This window comes from Oncorhynchus nerka, linkage group LG18, assembly GCF_034236695.1.
Source record: "Oncorhynchus nerka isolate Pitt River linkage group LG18, Oner_Uvic_2.0, whole genome shotgun sequence".
Lineage (NCBI taxonomy): Eukaryota > Metazoa > Chordata > Actinopteri > Salmoniformes > Salmonidae > Oncorhynchus > Oncorhynchus nerka.
This window is the reverse complement of record NC_088413.1, coordinates 60958022-60978464: the sequence shown is the minus strand read 5'-3', so window position 1 is coordinate 60978464 and position 20443 is coordinate 60958022. Positions and strand designations below refer to the sequence as shown.

Sequence of the window (20443 nt, the reverse complement as noted above, 5' to 3'; positions counted from 1 at the left end):
CCGGGTTAAACAAATAAGAAAAGGCCCGGGTTAAACAAATAAGAAAAGGCCCGGGTTAAACAAATAAGAAAAGAAAAGGCCCGGTTAAACAAATAAGAAAAGGCCCCGGTTAAACAAATAAGAAAAGGCCCGGGTTAAACAAATAAGAAAAGGTCCCGGTTAAACAAATAAGAAAAGGCCCGGGTTAAACAAATAAGAAAAGGCCCGGGTTAAACAAATAAGAAAAGGCCCGGGTTAAACAAATAAGAAAAGGCCCGGGTTAAACAAATAAGAAAAGGCCCCGGTTAAACAAATAAGAAAAGGCCCCGGTTAAACAAATAAGAAAAGGCCCGGGTTAAACAAATAAGAAAAGGTCCTGGTTAAACAAATAAGAATTTATATAATTATTTAACTAAGCAAGTCAGTTTCAGATCAAATTCTTATTTGCAATGACGGCCTAGGAACAGTGGGGTAACTGCCTTGTTCAGGGGCGGAACGATATATGTTTACCATGTCAGCTCAAGGATTTGATCTAGCAACCTTTCGGTTACTAGTCCAACTCTCTAACCACTAAGCTACCTGCCATCAACCTCTTGAACGGCTATTACAGAGACCAAGGTCATTTGGCTGGCCAATTACTGTTATCCAAAATTCCATGTCTATTACCGCCTTATCTACTACCTCTAATTATATGCTGTTGCACATGGTGCTGTCTATCAGACCCACTGCTAAGTCTGTCTACTGAACTAGGCTAGTCAACAGGGCAGTGAGCGGCCAGTTGGCCAGATATTACACAGTACACAGCTCGTCTGGACAGAACAACAACGGCAGGTTCTTTGACTTTTTAAAAATATGTTATGTTTCTTAGGAACACAACTGTTTGGACTATTTGTAGGAAAGGCCTATTTTTGTTCATTAGCAAAGAAATAACCTGGCTGCATAATACAGATCTGACAGACTCATATAGCGCTTCATCATCTGGTCCACAAGGTATCCTTTTACATCTTAATATCATATGCATTTGGGGGAAAAAGATGCTTGTTCTGGGCTGGAGCCATGAGAAACCATGGATGGTCTAGTAAAGGGTGATGGGAGTCAGCGTTGTGGGAGATGAGGTCTTGGCCTGGCCCCCATTGCTGCTGCACATTAAGTCAGGCAAGTTCAGCACGTCGTCACTGAGATCTTCTCTGCTCGCACGCTATTGGGTCTCTCCAGGCCTCTGCGGCGAGGCCTTCCTGGAACAACGCCCTGTTACGGCTCTCGAGGCACCCGGCAGGTCTGCAGGCTTGGGGTCGGGGCGAGTACAGTACTGCGGAGAGATGAACAATCCAAGACTGATCATGTATGACCTGCGGTGATGCGAGACAACCGATCCTGTCCGTCTCCCAGCGGAGAGACAACAATGTTTTGACCACTGTCACAGAGCCCTCCCCTTCCCCGTCTCATTCGTCTTTTGATATTTTTTGTCTGCTTGAATGAATAATTTTTCTCTCTCTCTCCCTTTCCTTCACTGTCTTCCAGACGCAGCATTTGGAAGGCATTCCAAGAGCAATGTGACCCCCAAATTAAAAGTAAGTTCTAATATTGCTTTTAGTCAGGGGATTGGAAGAGGGGTCAGTATTTAGGGTAGAGATTTTTGGCAAAGGAACAAGAGAGTAGGGGGGAGGAGAGGGAGAAGAGTCTTCATACTGGTTTCCTCCTGAGGAATCTCTGAAGTGAGTGGCTGGAATCTCCTAAGGTATTTAATTTGTAAGTGGTTTATGATGGAAACCAAGACATTTGAGATCTAATGGAGAGTACATACACTCCTCCTCCTCCGCCCTGTTCCTCTCCTGTACTGTAGGCCATCGTCAGGAGTGCTGTAACTATGTAAAAAGAGGGTTATTAAATTTCCTCTGGAAACTATTCAATCCCCATCTATTAAAGGAAACTGGGGATGTTAGCTAATGTGTTTCTGTATTTAATATTGTTAACATGTCTGATGCCCATCGAGCAGTATATCCCCCAAAGAAGTTTGTGTGTTCAGTTAGGAAAACAAACGTCAGGGCTGAGTGTTGAGTCTGGCTACGGTATTAAACAAATCGTATTCATGTACTGTGCATGTGAATATTATTCCATACATTACTCTGAGGGGCAGTTGTGTCTGTTAGCTGGTAACACGCAATAATGTCAATCTCAAAGTCAGACTTCAGTTAGTAATGTTGTTATAGAACAATATTGCTAGATGTAAATGAATGACATCTGTGTCTTTTTTAGGCTACAACATTCAAGCGGTATTGTTCCTGGCCCTAGAGCGTTGTTCTTTCCCTCAGTATTCTAATACAACAGGCTCAATTCTGGCTATGTTATCAGTCCTTTATCTTTCAATCTGAGACAGAAAAAAAGCTTCATATTTAAATTTCCCCACAACAGAAATGTAATAATTTTCACTAATATTTTCGTATTTTATTTTGGGGTGGAATAAAGTCCAAAACTACTGGGGGACATTGACGCTTACGTTTCTAACGGTGCTCAAAGAGTAGATTTCAACAGTGCTATTTGGAAGTTGACCATACACCATTCTTGTCCTCCCCAGTGTGGGGAGAGGGAAATATGACCTCTGATTATGCATTGTTATTTTTTGTGTGAGGGTATTTGTTTTTGTTCTTACATCTTTAGGTATTTGTGTCTTGCAAGTGTGGGCATTAAATGTACCAGAGCAGTTGGGTACTGCCAGGGAACTCCAATCTCTTATAAGTTGTTTAGAATGCCAGTAACGTACACCGTAGCAACTTGCTGGAGCGGCCTGAACATTTGGGTATCACCCAAGATCTGCTCTGCCTTGTTAGAAGATTAATGGGGTACAAGGTTATCGTTGGGTAGAGGAGATTGGCCTTGGAAGGAGAAAGCACATTTTTGGAAATAATTGTTTAAAAAAAGGTGTGGGTGGGGGGTGCAATTCCCAGAAAGGCTCTCCCTGACAGGGAACAGAGTTCTGCCCTGGTCCGGTCACTCGCTGCTTGCCATTTATAATTCTTCTCCATTAGTTAGCGAGATACGGTCTTGACACTGCTGAGTTATGAATGAAATGAACCTGTTATGTAACATCTTACTCAGAGAGCTAGACGCTGGGAAGAAGAACCATTTACAATTTAAATGCTGTAGAGTTAACTTTCAGCTGTCAGCCAACGTTAGAGATCATGGCTTTATTACATGGTATTGGCTAACCAGGACTTTGCTCAGAATAACTCTCACATGTTTCTGTGTGATTGAGTGACCCTCGTGTTAGCTGCGTGCCACACGTATTTGTCTAGCAGCAGGTGAGTCAGTCTGGTGTCTTCGGTCCAGATCCCAGTCTGACCTGTCTTAATTGTAGCCCTCCCCTAAGCACGTAACGCTGACTGGAAATTGACTGCAGGTCTCCCAGGTGGTGGTGGTGGTGGGTATGCTCCAAGAGCTGAACAATGTCCCCCTGGAGCGCTGCTCTGCTCCTCGGCCTGGCACGGGCTCAGTCCTGCTTAATCTACACTTGTCATCAGAACATATGTTTGTTTGTTTTTTTCTCCTGGGGGCTGCAGGCGTGTGTGCTACACCACTGACTATAAATTAAGTATAACTGTAAGAAATCTAAGATATATCGGGAGCCCCGGATATATACCATATTTATCCAGTTCCGTGCTTCAGCATTGTTTTTAGTTTGCTTTCGTGCTAGCTAAGTGGCTAGATGTAAAGATCAAGCTTCTTGGTTATAGCAGAGATATTCAATCCCCTCTTGGATCAAGATCCCTGTTGCCCCAAAACAATGTTGTTTAAAAAAAAATGTGCCTCTTGTGTGCACTTCCGGTAATACCGTATACCCCGGTATGGTACAGAAACCATATGACAGTATGAAAATCTAGATAGCGCCCAACCCTATCCATAACCCAAGACTGGCAGCTTTGGGGAACATTAGTACAGACCCCATGTAAGTAGGTTCCATAACCCAAGACTGGCAGCTTTGGGGAACTTTAGTACAGACCCCATGTAAGTAGGTTCCATAACCCAAGACTGGCAGCTTTGGGGAACATTAGTACAGACCCCATGTAAGTAAGATCATAACTAAAGGTGGGTTATCTGTCTCTCTCGGTTTTTCTTTCCTAACTTTTTTCTTCTTCTCTCTTTTCAGTTGAAGTGGAAGTGTAAAAAAGAGGATGACACCAACGGCGGCTACTCTCAAGACTTTATTTTTAGCCTTCTATCAAAGGTGGGTGCCTTGAACTTGAATCACCAAGTATCACCAGTTGGCTATGATTCAAAAAGCCATCGCCATTAAGTTGGCACACAGTTTATTTCTGAGAGCAGCAGTTTCTCACACCTGCATCTCTTGGAAGGAGCTAAGACTCCTACTGTATGTCTCCCATCAAATGTTCTTATTTGAATGTGTAATGTCGCAGAAGAGACACTGGTTATGTAATCAAACTTGTAGAATATAGCTCTCAAGCTATGTGGTGTAAGACTGTCACAGACCTGTATCTGTCTGTGAGGGCTTGTCCCCTGCTGCATCACAGACCTGTATCTGTCTGTGAGGGCTTGTCCCCTGCTGCATCACAGACCTGTATCTGTCTGTGAGGGCTTGTCCCCTGCTGCATCACAGACCTGTATCTGTCTGTGAGGGCTTGTCCCCTGCTGCATCACAGACCTGTATCTGTCTCCAACTCGCCTGTGATGAGACCTGCCTGGTGTCTAGCTCGCTTTTGAGCTCTGCATGACATCAGTGTTTTAGATGGTTTTATTTTCCCCTTTACACAAGCCCCATTAAGTTTTGTAGCAGTGAAAGGGCTTAGGGCAATGCAGTGCCCTCTTAGTGGTGCACGCCATTGTTAGTGTCCCTGCTACTGGGCGGGTTTAGCAGTGCCAGGGGAGTCGCTAGGAAATGTGCTCTTCTCATGCAACCGTGTACCACCTCGAACTGCAACCAGCTAATGGGAGTTTTGGTGGGGCGTAGGTCGTGCAGGAATGAGGATAGGTCAAGTCCAAGTGTCACTGACGTCAAACGGAAGGAAAGCTTTGAATTTCTCCTCCACACGCACTCAATGTACAGTCAGGCGTGGGAGGCTGGGTCAGAGGATTGTGGGAAAAGGAGTGTTGTTGTTTTTGCTAAAGTAAAGAGTGACGTTTAAAAAACAACTTAACGCTATTTGCAATGGCAAGCTTCTCCGATGAGTGGCAGGTAATGCTTGAGTAGGAGTAGCCGCCCATGTGTGGGAAAGGGGACTGTGTGTGTTTTGGACTCACGCAACCTTACGACTTCTCTGGAGGGGAGAAAAAATACATATTAAAATATTTGGATTTATGAAATAGGGGTCTACAGAGACTCCCGTTTGTCACTGTTGGCACGCTGTAGAGTGTCCACGTCCATTAGCATTCCTGGCCTGTCCTTTTCCCAGAGAAGCAGATTCCTGGTAATGGGATTCTCAGAGGCCTCCTTGCTGAGACTGCTCTCTAGAAGTGGGCTTAATGAGAGCGGCCCTGTATTTCAGGTGACATACTGTATCAGCCGTGGGCCCTGTCTCTGCTGCAGGCCTTTACCCAGAGGAGCCCAGCCTCCATCAACCTCAATCAGCCAAGAGCCTCTGTAATTATAAGTGCAGCTGAGAGAGATCAGCTTTTACTGCTGTCAGAGACCCAGTCCAAGTCCTGTCTCCACTCTCCAGCTCCTCTCTCTGTCTTTGTCTGTCTCTCCGTCTGTGTGTGTGTGTGTGTGTGTGTGTGTGTGTCAGAGGTCAGTGGTTGACCCAGGCTGGACTGTTCCTCCCCTGTACTCCCCTGCATCTGACGTACTGGCAGGCAGCTGGACAAGGGCCTTGGCTAATTTCAGTTTATACCAAAACATGTTTTATAGAGTTTTCTCACCACACATAGAGTAGACTTACTGAAGAGTAAGGATACTGTCTTGATACTTGGAACATGCTAAAAGTCGTTTATGTTGACGTGTCCCAGACATTTCTGCTGTGGTAGAATGTTACTGAGGTTGATATTTTTCTGGAAATGAATCATTAAAAAAAAATACATTAGGGTTCATGAAATGTTTAAAATCACATTTAGGGATGATATGTTTCTCATTCTCTCTAACAGTATGGGTCCCTCCCACTATCTCTCAAGGGACCAAATCACAGGATGTCCTACGTATAGTTGTTATTGTGTAACTTGAAAACTCAGCCATTACAAGTGTGTACTCTGACATTGTCATTGGAGGTGGTGGTCCATAAACTGATGTGATGGAATTGAAGCTTTAGAGTCCTGTCTGGTCATCTGTTGGCTTTTTCTTGCTGATTTAATGATGCCCATTTTTCTGGTTCTGTGTTCTACTTTGAGAATACATTGTGTAATAACTGTCTGTGTTTCTGTGGCTCTTTCAGTATGGCGACGTTTTAAATGTTCTCATATCAAGGAAGAAGAGAGGAAGTGCTGTGGTAGAATTTGAAACCGTAAAAGCAGCTGTAAGTATTCTGGTTCATAAATTATATACACTCATCTCATTTCCTTTTGAAAAGTCACTGAAATCAACCAATACCCACCAGATTTGACTGATTGGCCATTTCTTTACCATTTGGTTTGCACTGAGCATTATGCGTCTCAACAACTTCCCAGCCCAAGGCCCCTAGTTTTCCACACACATGATGACATTCTCATCAACTTGTAGTGTGTGTCTGTAACAGAACAGAGGAGTTGACAGAACAGAGTGTTCTGATGGGAACCAGGAGGACAGAAGGGCTGAGCCGCCTCATTGTTCAGACCACCTGAGTCCTCTGCTCCTTTGCTGTCACATGCTGTTTTGTTGTGGGCTCTGGTGCATGTGTGGTTCCCCTCAACAGAACATTTCTGCTGTCCCCTGGGGAGCCAGACTCTGGGCCTGCGGTCGCCTTCTTGCTGTCTGGAGATCTCAGGGTCCCTACGCTGCTTGGGGGGGTTGGGGTATCTAAAGTTCACCCCACATGTGCGTTTCAAATACACAAGGCAAAACCCCACACAACGGCTGGGGTGGAAGACACAACTAACTCTATAGAGCTGAGAGGAGGAGAGAGGTTGATGTAGCTCCATTAGTGGTGCTGGGGGAAAAAATGGCCTGTCAGCAGATCATGTCACACTGGGGTCTAACGTTACTCCGTTGTTTCTCTCCAGGAATTGGCATATAAGAACGAGAGTGGCCTTACAGCAAACCCACTGAAGATCTCTTGGCTTGAGGGACAGCCTGAAGTCATCACCCCAGTGGTGTCGCAGGTTCAGCAAACATCTGGACAGTACTTCCCACCTAAACAGGTATGTAACCAGGGGCAACTGTCACCACAAGTAGGGCAACCTCTCCCCAATGTGCTTAGTCCTAATTCTCCTTCACTCCCATCAATGATAATGTAAGCCCTATGTTGCCAAATATCTCCACGTTGTTGGCTTCCAATCCAAATAACATTTCCTAAACACCATCCTGCAAAGAGAGGTATGTAAACTTCTGCGGTTTTAATTTTGTATCAGTGAGAAAATATTGCCCATCCACTTGCACTCTCCTTGTCTGGCCCAGAGAAATGTGTTTGGTTAAATGGTCTTAGGTTTGTTTGGCTTGGAGAAGCAGTGTGTTGGCCCGGCGATGGCCCGATCCCCTGGCCTGTCCCGCCTCTCATTAAGGCCTGACCCACCCGCGAGACCAATGGAATGCCTCACTCCATGAGAATCACACGGTAACCCAACATGACCAGCGTGCAGGCTGGCACGAGAGGTTTTTCTCTCTCTACCCAGAGTGGTACTCACCCCAGTCTGCCCACCTTTTTGCTAACCTCCTGGTCGGCTTTCATAACATGCATACTGGCAGTTTAGAGGCCTTTTCCAATCAGAATAATGTTGTAGCACAGTTGGGAAATGTAGGTGGACGATGAAGGTGATCTGAGTCAGTTTGAGGAGTACAGGAAGTTTAAGCTTCTCTCTGGTCATGAGCTAGACATGATTCAGTCTGTCTGTGTCCATAATCACCATTACTTAGTTTCCCTGCTGTGGTCATTTAGGCCTAATAATAATAATAATAACGCTGACTTTGTTTATAAAGAGCTTTTCCATACATTTGGTCTCGGGTCTGCATGGATGGACTGTTTCACCTCAGCACAGTAACTCAGGCCCCTCGTCAGGGTTAGCACGCCATGCAGGGTTCACAGCCCGGCCCGTGCATTGGGACTTGTCAGATAATGTTATTATGGTAACCGGTTTTACCGGTTAAAGCTATCCGATGCAGATTGCTTCATCTCTCGCAGAGTTTTTTAGGGCAGGGAACGAAAACAAAATGATTATAGCAGTGTAATTTTCACATTAGCCCTCAGTGAGAATGCTTCTCACTAAAGAGGCCCACATGACATAATGGGGATCCAGTGAATATTGGTAATATTGTCCCACATCTGGCCTGGGGTCAGTGGATACTGGGGAGAACCATGGAGGTCCTGGGCAGACTGTCTGGCCTGGGGTCAGTGGATACCCCAGGCCATGTACTGTTATAATCTCCACCCGGCACAGCCAGAAGAGGACTGCCCACCCCTCAGAGCCTGGTTCCGCTCTAGATTTCTTCTTAGGTTCCTGCCTTTCTAGGGACTTTTTCCTAGCCACCGTGCTTCTACATGCCTGCTGTTTGGGGTTTTAGGCTGGGTTTCTGTATAGCACTTTGTGACATCAGCTGATGTAAGAAGGGCTTTATAGATACATTTGATTGATTGGGGAGAACCATGGAGGTCCTGGGGAGACTGTCTGGGATCCAGAACACTACATCTCCCTCTTTCTCCCTCTCTTTTTCACTCTGCTTCCTCTCCCTGTCTTTCTCCCTCTGCTGCCTCTTTCACCCTCCCCTCATTTTCTAATTTCTCCTCTCCCTCAGTGTGACCTGCTGCGATCACAGAGGAGCAGCAGTGCTGATACCTGCCTCTTTAACCTCCATCAATCCAGCCCCAGCAAAGCAGGGAGCCCAGGGACGCACACGCCTGACTTCACACTATGCGCCACTCTGTTTAACAAGAGCATCTGCTTACACTGGTCTGGGACCTGCTGCTGCACCTGGGCCCCCAAGTCCCCACAGGCCCATGGAGATCCCTAGTATCACACACTGTAGCAAATTTGGAGAGACATGGATGAGCCCTGTTGTACTCCTGTGCTGAGTGATTCTCTAAGTTTGTGAATCAAATCAAACCATTTGTCACGTGCCGATTACAAGAAGTGTAGACCTTACCGTGAAACTTAGAGATTCACTTACAAGTCCTTAACCAACAGTGCAGAGAAGAGTTAAGAAAATATTTACCAAATAAACAAAAGTATAACAATAACGAGGCTTTGTACAGTGGGTACCGAGTCAGTGTGCGGGGGTACAGTGGCAGAGAAAACAGTCTATGACTAGGGTGGCTGGAGTCTGAACATTTTATGGGCTTTCCTCTGATACCGCCTATTATACAGGTCCTGGATGGCAGGAAGCCTGGCCCCAGTGATGTACTGGGCCGTACGCACTACCATCTGTAGCGTCTTATGGTCAGATGCCGAGCAGTTGCCATACCAGGCGGTGATGCAACCATGCTCTCGATGGTGCAGCTGTATAACTTTTTGATGATACAGGCCCTCTGTCAGACATGGGTGTGTTGGGTCAGGCGTTTCACCAGTAGGGACACCATGCAGAGACAATACTGTAGGGGTGGTGGTCTTTCACAACGTTCTTCTAAACATAAATAACCAAGCAGGGTAAGGACCAGAGGCCCTGTCCCAGCCGGGCCATGGTGCAGAGAATTGCTCCCTATGCTCCAGACTAAATGTTTTGTATCACTGCACCGTGCCATAATGAATTATCATAATGAGAGGCTGTAAAATATGTATGGTAAATCATTCTGTGCTTGTGCTGTTTTTCAAACAGTCGGTCTCTGTTGACATTTGATGTCAATTTTTATTGAATGTCAGTGTGATGTACAGTCAGCTGTGTGTCTGTTCCTGAAATACTGAGTGGATTATGTGATCTGTTAAGAATCGACTATACTGTCCCAACATAGATGGAATGGTGGTTTGCATGACAATGCGAAGTACACAGTTCAATTACGGTGGATGAGGTGTTCAAGCTGTCCCCCAGAACTCTTCCCATTGCTGCCAGACTACATTCACACAGTGTCAAAATTACTCATAGTTGTTAAGCCCTTACCTCACAGAATCTCTTGAGTTTGGGGTCCACATCCAACCATCTGTATCCTCCCTATCAGTAGAACCTGCAGCATAATCATGTGGAAGTCATAAGTCATTGCATCCCCAATTTAGAACAATCGAACAATCAATACTCTTTTTAGAGTATTTATTCTGATAAAGACGTATCGCAATATTTGATACGACTCTGTTTATTTCATCTTTGAGGAAACTTAGACTTGGAGCCTGTCACAACATGAACCAGATGTAGCTTGTCATCTGTTCTAGGATGTTTTTTTACATCATATCGGACCAGCTAGAAGAAAGAGCACGCTCACCTACAATAGCCCCCGAGTCTGTCTGGGTCCTGGGATGCTGTGCATAGTCCTGCTACAGTTGGCAGCTGGCTGCAGCACTGTACTCTTTCTGGACGGAGATAACAACCTCTGGTGTTCTGACTTCCTGGAAGAGTCCGTTTAGCAGCGAAAGGACTAATGTAACAGATTGTTGAATTTACAGCTGTTGCCAGCTGTTATCGGCATCAATTAATTTAACTGGGCTTTAGCTTAGACAGGGAATAGAGAAGGTGGTAACAGGACTATCTTAACACGAGGTCTGGGAGAAATGGAGACCACTGCATTTTTCTTCATGGGACAGTTAGAAGGAGTAAAAGGCCATGGGAGACTGTTTTTACATTGCTGACTCAGTGTTTTTCCTCTGTGGACTGAAGTTGAATTGAATCTCCTCAGACTTTTGTGCTCCTCTTCGATCTACTGTAACACATTGCATATGAACTTGATCAAATAGCTTGCTAGTTTTAATCAGCGGATGTTAAACTTTTGAGATCTTTTGATGGTTTTGTCGTCTTCTCAAGGTTTTACGATGCCCAAGTGTATCATGGATATCATGCGAAGCAGTACTATTGTGAGCTACCTTGGCCCTAAATGTGTTTTTAAATGGGGGAGAAATGTGTGAACCGGTGGCTCTGTAATGTGTTCTGACACGATGTAGAGTTCCATAAACAATATCAGTTTCAGAAACGGAATGTCTCGCTTGTCAAAACAATATTTCCACCCCCCAAAAATGTCAGATTTATTTTTATTTTTTATAAAAAACCTCTTGTCTTTTGTAAGATGGCTTTCGTGGTATTCTGTATGATGATGAGTTTGGAATTTGAGGGAAAAGTGGTCCCAGATATGATGGGGTAACTCACAGTTTAAAATGTTTTGCCAGTAGGCACTGTGCCAAGATAATTTGTCTTCCAATTACTCTTCTCACATCAGCCTTGTGAGTTTGGGCGCTCGTTGAGGATAACTTTATGTGACTTCTCGTGTGGAGGATCCCAGTGCAGAAGATGGGGTGTCCTACGGTCCAAGGACAGTCTGCGTGTGTGTGTGGGTGCTCTGTAGTTCTGTCTCTGAGCTCTGTCTGGGACAGCGGGACATTAGTCCCACTGTTCCAGAGGCGTGTTATGTCATTGAGGAGAGTCTGGGTAAGCGGTAATGTAGATTTAGGCACCAGGTTGGACAATGAAGTTGTGGATGCTGATGAAGCATACGGAGTGGGCTTTCATAGGATTAGGTGAAAGGTGGGAAAGGAAGAGCTATCTTTTCTGGGCTTTGACAAGAATAAGAAACCATAATGTATGGTCCTCCTTTCCTGTCCTGAGCAAATTAATATCAAGACTCGTTAACCTAGAAAGCCAAGATGTCAATCTGATAAGGCCCAGGAAAACTGTCCGTTAATGTTCCTTATGAATGGATTACTTGTTCTGCTGGTTCAGGATAAGTGGGGAATAAAGGTTGACTTTATCAAGCCCAACTTCATCTATTTAATAACCTTGCTGTGATGCAGGTGTGGTCAACGCTGTGATGCAGGTGTGGTCAACGCTGTGATGCAGGTGTGGTCAACGCTGTGATGCAGGTGTGGTCAACACTGTGCATCATAACCATTCAGTACTTCCCTCAAGCTCCAGTTCATTGTAATTAGCAGTAACTTTCAAAGTGAAACCTGTGAATGAGTAGATGGTTGATTTGGCTTGGAATGTCTGTCCGTACGTGCCCATGTGTAAGTATCTAACATGGACTACTTTACCTCCAGCTGTCTCATGTAATGTCAGGGTGTAATTTCTCTTCAAACAGTAAGTGTAAAATGTGACAGACGGGGCTTTAATATGGCCTCTATGGCACCTCATGACTGTTAGAAAACCAAACATATGTCAGTCCATCAAAGTGTGTAAGCAGTATTATACAAGCCATCTAAAACGTTGATGCGAACCACTGATCTTAGAATTTGACAAGAGTAAAAGAAGTTAGTGTACACACTGGTCTAAAAGAGTGTTTCACATTGTGTTATTATTCTCATAAAACACAATATACTGAAAGCCATAATTTGTTTTACTGAAAGATGCACAAAACATATGCAGTACAGATGTACCCACAAACATCAGTGACTCCATTAGATTAACATGCTATTGCTAACGCTGTTTAACTGTTTGTTAGCAGCAGGACACTCATGGCTAGTGAAGTTCTCTGTAACGCCTCAAGGATCCCTGGAATGTAACGGCTTTCAGCTTTGCCCCACTGCTTTCCTTTCCTGACCGCCCCCTGCTGTGGTGCTGGCTGTGGCTTTCTCCCAGCTCCCCTTGCAGGTGGGTAAGTGGGCCCAGGACTGGGGGTGGTGGGCGGCGCATCAGGCCCCGTTTGTTCAGCAGGTAGTGTTTAAACCCTCATCAGGAGCCTTGCTGGTAATGGATGGCTGTGGTCCCCAGCCTTCTTGGCTCCAGCAGCACGTGGAAGGATCACATTACCCCTCGCCACCTTCCCCTCTCACGCCACTCACCAGAGCGAGGGACTCCGATTAACATTTAAGAAAACGGCGCTGGGGTTTTGGGGCACAGACCTGTGGCCTGAGTTGCAGCCCTCCAACCACTGGCTTTATTGGAAGCAGAGCTAAGTGTTTGTTTTCATTGTGTTGTTGGAAAGAGAGACGGGGCTGCCTTCGTGCACCTTCAAGTGGGGCCTCTGAGATGCGTGCGGAAGAGAGATTGCCCTCCCCACACAACGGAATGGCAAGGAAGCCAAGTCGTCACAGCTTCAGGACCTTGGAAAACTAAGCCCTCATTCTTTTTTCTTTTCTTTAACATAACATTCTTAAATTGAACAATCCTCTCGAGCTCTGTAGGAAGGAACTGGGTTTAAACTAAGGTGAAAAAGCAGCCAACTGAAAATGCCCACTTTACTTTGAACAGCTTGAGATAAAAAAGGTGCTAAATTATTAACTAGACTATGTAACATTTTATCTAATGCTGCAATGGGTAATGCTAAAAGAACATGAACTTTGCCCTTTAAAGCGTATGCAGTTTAACCCTTCAGAGGGAAGAATTCCAACGTTAACTCTTTAACATCACATTAGATAATATACACTCATACTGATTCTATTGCTGTATAATAGAAACAACAGATGGATATGATCAAAAAAAATTCAACAAATTAGCGTATAACTCAAACATGACATTCTGAAATGATAATCTACTGTAAATGAGAGAAGGGATAAGTTGAAACAGAAGTCCATGTACTGGCTCTTATTGTCCATGGTTTAGATCAGTGTTTCCTAACCTTTTTTGGTTACTGTACCCCAAATCACATTTTGATCTGACCGGAAAACCCACAAAGTACCCCCTCGTGCATTTTACCAGTAGGCCAATGGTCCATTGAGTCTTCCCCACGTACCCCCTGTGGATAGCCCGAAGGGTATACCGTGCATTCTGAAAGTATTCAGACCCCTTGACTTTTTCCACATTTTGTTACGTTACTCCCTTATTCTAAAATGGATCAAATAAAAAAAAATGTTCTCATCAATCTACTCCCAATACCCCACAATGACAAAGCGAAAACAGTTTTATAGATTTTTTTTTTGGGGGGGGGCAAATTTATTAAAAAAATGAAAAACACATCTTATTCACAAGTATTCAGGCCCTTTGCTATGAGACTTGAAATTGAGCTCCGGTGCATCCTGTTTCCATTGATCATCCATGATGATTCTACAACTTGATTGGAGTCCACCTGTGCTATAATTCAATTGATTCGACGTGGTTTGGAGAGGCACACACCTGTCTATATAAGGTCCCACAGTTGACAGTGCATGTCAGATCAAAAACCAAGCCATGAGGTTGAAGGAATTATCCGTAGAGCTCCGAGACAGGATTGTGTCGAGGTACAGATCTGGGGAAGGCTACAACAAAAATTCTGCAGCTTTGAAGGTCCCCAAGAACACAGTGGCCTCCATCATTCTTAAATGGAAGATGTTTGGAACCACCAAGACAGAGCTGGCCACAGTAAAAGGCACATGACACCACGCTTGGAATTTGCCAAAAGGGACCTAAAGACTCTCAGACCATGAGAAACAAGATTCTCTGGTCTGATGAAACCAAGATTGAACTCTTTGGCCTGAATGCCAAGCGTCACATCTGGAGGAAACCTGGCACCATCCCTACAGTGAAGCGTGGTCATGGCAGCATCATGCTGTGGGGATGTTTTTCAGCGGCAGGGACTGGGAGACTACTCAGGATCAAGGGAAATATGAACAGCGCGATCCTTGATGAAAACCTGCTCCAGAGTGCTCAGGACCTCTGATTGGGGCTAAGGTTCACCTTCCAACAGGACAATGACCCTAAGCACACAGTCAAGACAACGCAGGAGTGGCTTATGGACAAGTCTCTGATCGAACATCTCTGGAGAGACCAGAAATAGCTGTGCAACGACGCTTCCCATTCATCCTGACAGAGCTTGAGAGGATCTGCAGAGAAGAATGGGAGACACTCCCCAAATATAGGTGTGCCAAGCTTGTAGCGTCATACCCAAGAAGACTCAGCTGTAATCACTGCCAAAGGCGCTTCAACAAAGTACTAAGTAAAGGGTCTGAATACTTATGTAAATTTGATATTGGTTTATTTTTACATTTGCAGAATTTTCTAAAAACCTGTTTTTGCTTTCTCATTATAGGGTATTGTGTGTAGATTGAAGGGGGGAATGATTTAATCCATGTTAGAATAAGGCTGTAACGTAACAAAATGTGGAAAAAGTCAAGGGGTCTGAATACTTTCCGAAAGCACTACGTACCTCAGGTTGGGAACCACTGGGTTAGATTACCTCACATGAAATGGAGGAGGATCTCTTTGTAGTTACAGTTCTGTCCACATCTCATCCATTACTCTTTGAGTCCATTGCATTTTATATAATTCAGCCACAGTCAGCTAATCCAAAGATTGAGATTATATCCCCATGGTGTTTCAAATGTTCTGACATTGTTTCTTTAAGTCAAGAGTTTTTTTAAATGTCAGCTGTTCATATCCTAGGACAGTTTAGAGTGTTCTAATGCCAGTCACATATAATTATGTCAGTGAAGTCTCTTGCTGAGGACCCATGTTTGTCTGGCTGTTCCTCTAATAGTGGAGCCTGTCCATGACCTGCAGCACATCGTCCAGGATGGAGGGGCCCAGGTCCAGGCTGAAGGAGAAGCTGTTGTCCACCTCATCCAGCTGCAGTGTGTTCTCATGGCAGGTCTGAGTTGAATCTCCATCCCTGCCAGAGCTCAGACTGCCCCGGCCAGGACTGTGGCTACTGACCATGACCCCGTGGCTGGGGCTAACACTGGCCTCGATCACCCCCTCGCCCTCCTCACTGTCCAGCATGGGCAAGGATCGGTACTCCTTCCTCCTCTCTGAGGCGCTGTGGCTCAAGTGGGCCCTGGTCCACTCTGGGATCTTTAGGGCCTCAGCCTCACCCAGGTTAAGTCGTGGGGGTTTGGGTGGAGGGTAGCAGGCCAGGAAGAGGTTATGTTCGCTCTGAGAGCTGTGCAGTATCAGGCTGTGGCCCCCCTTCAGAAAGGACAGGTCCCCGAAGCTGTCCCTGCTGGCATTGTTCCCGATGTGGGCAACGTGGCAGAAGTCGGCCAATGGGAGGCTGATCATGTTGACAGAGAGCACCTCCCTGCGCTTCTGGGTCCTAGACCAGCGGGCCGAGGCTGGCTTACGGCACAGAGACATCTTCAGTGGCATCTTACCTGGTCCTGTTGATGTCCTTTGGTTCACTTCTGAGATTAAGCCTAAATGTAGTCTACCATCTTAGAAAAAAAGCTCTGTTTTGGAAAAGATAAGAAACAAAATAATTGATTTAAATTATTTCACTTTGAGGTTAGGTTCATGTCAGATCAAGTGGTTTCCCATCAAGAACATATCATACATCTCTGATATAAATGTCCAGGTTTACTTTCATCATTCTGCAGCATACAGGATGTGCACTATTTGTTTCCCTCTGCTTTCCAACAACAGATGTAACCTTTGGATTATGTCAAGTTTGATGTGAAAAGGCAGCAGCTATTATTTAGAGAACGCACCTGCTCTGCTTGGTTTTGTATTAATACAATTCTTCAACATTTGGCTCCTGGGAAATAGTCCAACATGTGCTTTGAAGTGTTTGATTTTAAATGTTTTACTTTTCAAATCCAGTTTATTCCCATAAATGCAGGTGTGGTCTGCTGAATGCACTAAATGGATGTCTTAGCCTGATTCTGACTTTCAGTATCTGTGCACCAAATATGCACATTTTAGAGCAGACCCAACATCCTGTATAGAACTCGCCAGCTTGTAGTTCTAAAAAACGGAAATGAGTTAGCCATGGCTCTTTGGTCAAAGCCTATGTGGAAATTAATGGGGTTTTTTCATAGAGTTTTTGGATAAACGTCCAAAATAAGGTCTGAGGTTAGCACAGGCTTAGGAGATCTGATACCTTTTGTTCTATGAGATAATATAATTCAGCTAACACCACCTTTATGAATGATTAACCTTTTAACGTGTTTTGTGTGAAGAGGCGACTCCGGGATGCTGGCCTTCTAGGCAGAGTTGCAAAGAAAAAGCCATATCTCAGACTGGCCAATAAAAAGAAAAGATTAAGATGGGCAAAGAAACACAGACACTGGACAGAGGAACTCTGCCTAGAAGGCCAGCATCCTGGAGTCGCCTCTTCACTGTTGACGTTGAGACTGGACAGAGGAACTCTGCCTAGAAGGCCAGCATCCTGGAGTCGCATTCTTCACTGTTGACGTTGAGGCTGGACAGAGGAACTCTGCCTAGAAGGCCAGCATCCTGGAGTCGCATTCTTCACTGTTGACATTGAGACTGGTGTTTTGCGGATACTATTTTAATGAAGCTGCCAGTTGAGGACTTGTGAGGCGACACTCTAAACACTCTAATGTACTTGTCCTCTTGCTCAGTTGTGCACCAGGGCCTCCCACTCCTCTTCTATTCTGGTTAGTGCCAGTTTGCGCTGTTCTGTAAAGGGAGTAGTAAACAGCGTTGTACGACATCTTCAGTTTCTTGGCAATTTCTCGCATGGAATAGCCATCAGGCAACTACAACTACAGGCTTCACTCTTACTTTTAATCAAGAGTTATTTTATGAATGGGGTGGAATTTGCTACATGTTGAGACAAAACCCAGATTCTTTCAGACACAGTATGCAAATTCATCTTGTTTTATTTGTCTTTAACTTTGGATCTGTTGAGCTGGTTTACTGGTCACAGACAGTTAGTCAGCCTTTCCTGTTTAACATCCTGGATCCAGAAGAGATCACATTCCACAACTCTTATTTGAGAGAGGTGTGGCAATACCTGACATGATTTGTTATGATGGTAATGTATGTAGAATTTAACTGGAATATGACTTTCACATACTGTAACTGGTGTCAAACTGGTGTCGATTTTGGTCATTTTAGAAGTTAATCTGTACAGTTTCAATCTCAGTTAGCTGTAAATGTTGAGCCTTGAACAGCTACCACCCATTTAGAAAGCAAGGGCATAAAACATTTTACCTAAGACAACTGAACACACTGAGGAAAGTGTGGCTATGAAAAGATTAAGTCCATTATAGTTCATGTAAGCTCTAGGCCCAAAGCGCAAAATAAAATGCTCCTTATTCTAATCTAGTTGAGTATGGTTCCAGTAACTTAGTCATTTTATTGAGTAACACAGAATGCAGTTCATCTCTGGCTTGTCAAATGGACAATCTCAGTGGTCACTGTGATTTTACGGGCTCCTAACAGCTTTGCCCATATAATATCTATGTTCGTGACTTGAAACACTCACTCTGTAAATTTGTAAGGCACTACGGCAAACATGTTTTGTTGGCCCATAAAGGTTTTACTGGCACTTTAGTAGCAGCGGGAGATGGGGAGAGTGTGGACACAACAGCATTCCTTTCCAAACATGTCAGTTGGACGAGGGCGTGTTAGAATTGTAGCGGTCATTATCACGCTAAGGAAACACTTATCTTCCAAGTCCAAATTAAAGAAGTAAAAACTGCTTTGCCATTTACAGTTACTAAATAATCTTCCTCGTCAAACTGCCTTTAGCCAAACACGTTTGATGGCGACTTTCAAAATGAGTTGGCCACCTGTCCAAATGGAAATAAAGTATGTTCTCAAGAGCAGGTGTTGGTTAAGTCTCTTAAAACGAATACTTTTGATTTGGTTGATCGATAGAGTTTGTAACAACATGTATGATAGATCTGTTAGCTCTTACCTGTACTGCTGTGTACACAGGGCATCTGTATCCCACACCCACACGTCTGTCTCTATCAGGAAGCCAGGCTAGGGCTGATACCTGTAGACTGTGACACTGTTTCTCCTGACATGATGAGGCTTGTTCAACTGCAGCGGGAGAAGCACCGTGAACAACCTTGAGAGAGCGAACCGGTGCCACTTCCCCAGAAAATTCTCTAAATCCTGGATTTATAACAGCCTAGCTACTCTTGTCTCTTACCTGAGTCTTATGATCCTTATCAGTAGAGACCCTGTCAGGTTTGTTGGTTGAGAAAGTGTCCTCTGTAAGTAACCCAGGTGAGGTGAGTGTAGAAGAGGGTTAAGACGAGCAGGTGGGGTTTTGTGTTTTTTCTCCCTACCTAACGGCAGAGAGTGTTTGCCCTCTGGTGATGTAACTCTTCCTGCTGTGTGAGTCTGAATCATGGGCGTAAATCCCGCTGGCTGCACCCACTACCAGAGGGAGAGGGCAGAACAGGAGCTGTCGGAGTCCCCACTGATTTACTGCTTGTAACACGGATGGAATTGAACTCGGGAAAGAGCACAGCGCATTCCTCACACAGACAGGGCCACAGTGACGTGTGTGTGTGTGTGTGTGTGATGAGAGAGACTAATCTCCATGGCATTGTCTACTCACATTTCCTGTGGGGTTAACCGATCACTAATCTCCATGGCATTGTCTCTACTCTACTGATTTCCTGTGCTGCTGTTGTTTTGTTATTGGAATGTTGTAGGAATACTGTAGTCATAGTAGAATATGGGCCAACGTAACCCATTCTGGCTGAGTGGAGGCTTGCAATAGTGTCTGGTGATATCTACTGATGTTCTGTAAGCCACTGACTATTGATAATCAGATATGTGCTGTGGGTTTATGCTATTGACAGACTTACTTTTCCCTTCAGAGATAAAGCTTTAGCAGTGGCCAGAGGCCTACACCCCACTCTGCTCAGCTTCTAGCTAGTGTATACATGTCTCTGGGATGGTCTACATCTGGTCTCAGCAGCAGTCATACTCTGTGCTCCACTCTAGCATCCTCCCAATCATTGTGCCTCGTCTTTGACCTTGAGGAAACGTTAGTGGCCATCTGTTTGTCTCCAGACAACACAACACTCTGCTCCAGGGTTTCTGAGATGAAACATCCTGTAAAACTGCACTTATCCAGTGTATGTGACAAAAATAATTATGTATAGATAGATGGATATATATATACAGTGCCTTCTGAAAGTATTCACACCCCTTGACTTTTTCCACATTTTCTTATTCTAAAATGGATAAAACAAACAAACAAATCCTCAGCAATCTACACACAATACCCCATAATGACAAAGCGAAACTGTCCAACTCATCCCAAACCATCTCAATTGGGTTGAGGTCAGGTGATTGTGGAGGCCAGGTCATCTGATGCAGCACTCTATCACTCTCCTTCTTGGTTAAATAGCACTTACTCAGCCTTGAGGTGTTGGGTCACTGTCCTGTTGAAAAACAAATGATAGTCCCACCTAAGCGCAAACCAGATGGAATGGCGTATTGCTGCAGAATGCTGGGGTAGCCATGCTGGTTAAGTGTTCCTTGAATTCTAAATAAATCACAGACAGTGTCACCAGCAAAGAACCCCCACGCCATGAAGGCCTGATTCATGCAGTCTCCTCTGAACAGTTGATGTTGATGTGTCTGTTACTAGAACTCTGAAGCATTTATTTGGGCTGCAATCTGAGGTGCAGCTTAAATCTA

At 44.7% G+C, this 20443-nt stretch overlaps 2 protein-coding genes across 5 annotated transcripts in view; one reads left to right on the top strand and one right to left on the bottom strand.

The window, feature by feature from the left end:
* The window catches only part of LOC115146254 (dnaJ homolog subfamily C member 17-like), a 59934-nt gene that overhangs the window by 32382 nt on the left and 7109 nt on the right, over positions 1 to 20443 (top strand). Inside the window, exons 7-11 of one of the 2 annotated variants that reach the window (XR_003866111.2) lie at positions 1501 to 1550; positions 4124 to 4201; positions 6357 to 6437; positions 7120 to 7257; positions 7542 to 7670. Coding sequence is in view for 1 of the 2 variants with exons in the window: in XM_029688230.2 (XP_029544090.1) it covers positions 1501 to 1550; positions 4124 to 4201; positions 6357 to 6437; positions 7120 to 7257 (347 nt within the window). In the remaining variant the exon portion in view is untranslated. The remainder of the gene's footprint in view (positions 1 to 1500; positions 1551 to 4123; positions 4202 to 6356; positions 6438 to 7119; positions 7258 to 7541; positions 7671 to 20443) is intronic. The other variant, XM_029688230.2, reaches the window with a different exon arrangement.
* LOC135561903 (cdc42 effector protein 3-like) lies at positions 12498 to 19240 on the bottom strand. Of its 3 annotated transcripts, XM_065004244.1 has the most exons (3): positions 18936 to 19240; positions 18696 to 18823; positions 12498 to 16257 (listed from the first exon to the last, which is right to left on the bottom strand). In XM_065004244.1, exon 3 carries the CDS (start codon positions 16175 to 16177, stop codon positions 15563 to 15565), a length of 615 nt encoding a protein of 204 aa, XP_064860316.1. In that variant the 5' UTR covers positions 16178 to 16257; positions 18696 to 18823; positions 18936 to 19240; the 3' UTR covers positions 12498 to 15562. The 3 variants fall into 3 exon arrangements, with proteins under 3 accessions (XP_064860316.1, XP_064860317.1, XP_064860318.1); XM_065004245.1 differs by having other exon boundaries at positions 18696 to 19240; XM_065004246.1 differs by having other exon boundaries at positions 12498 to 18823.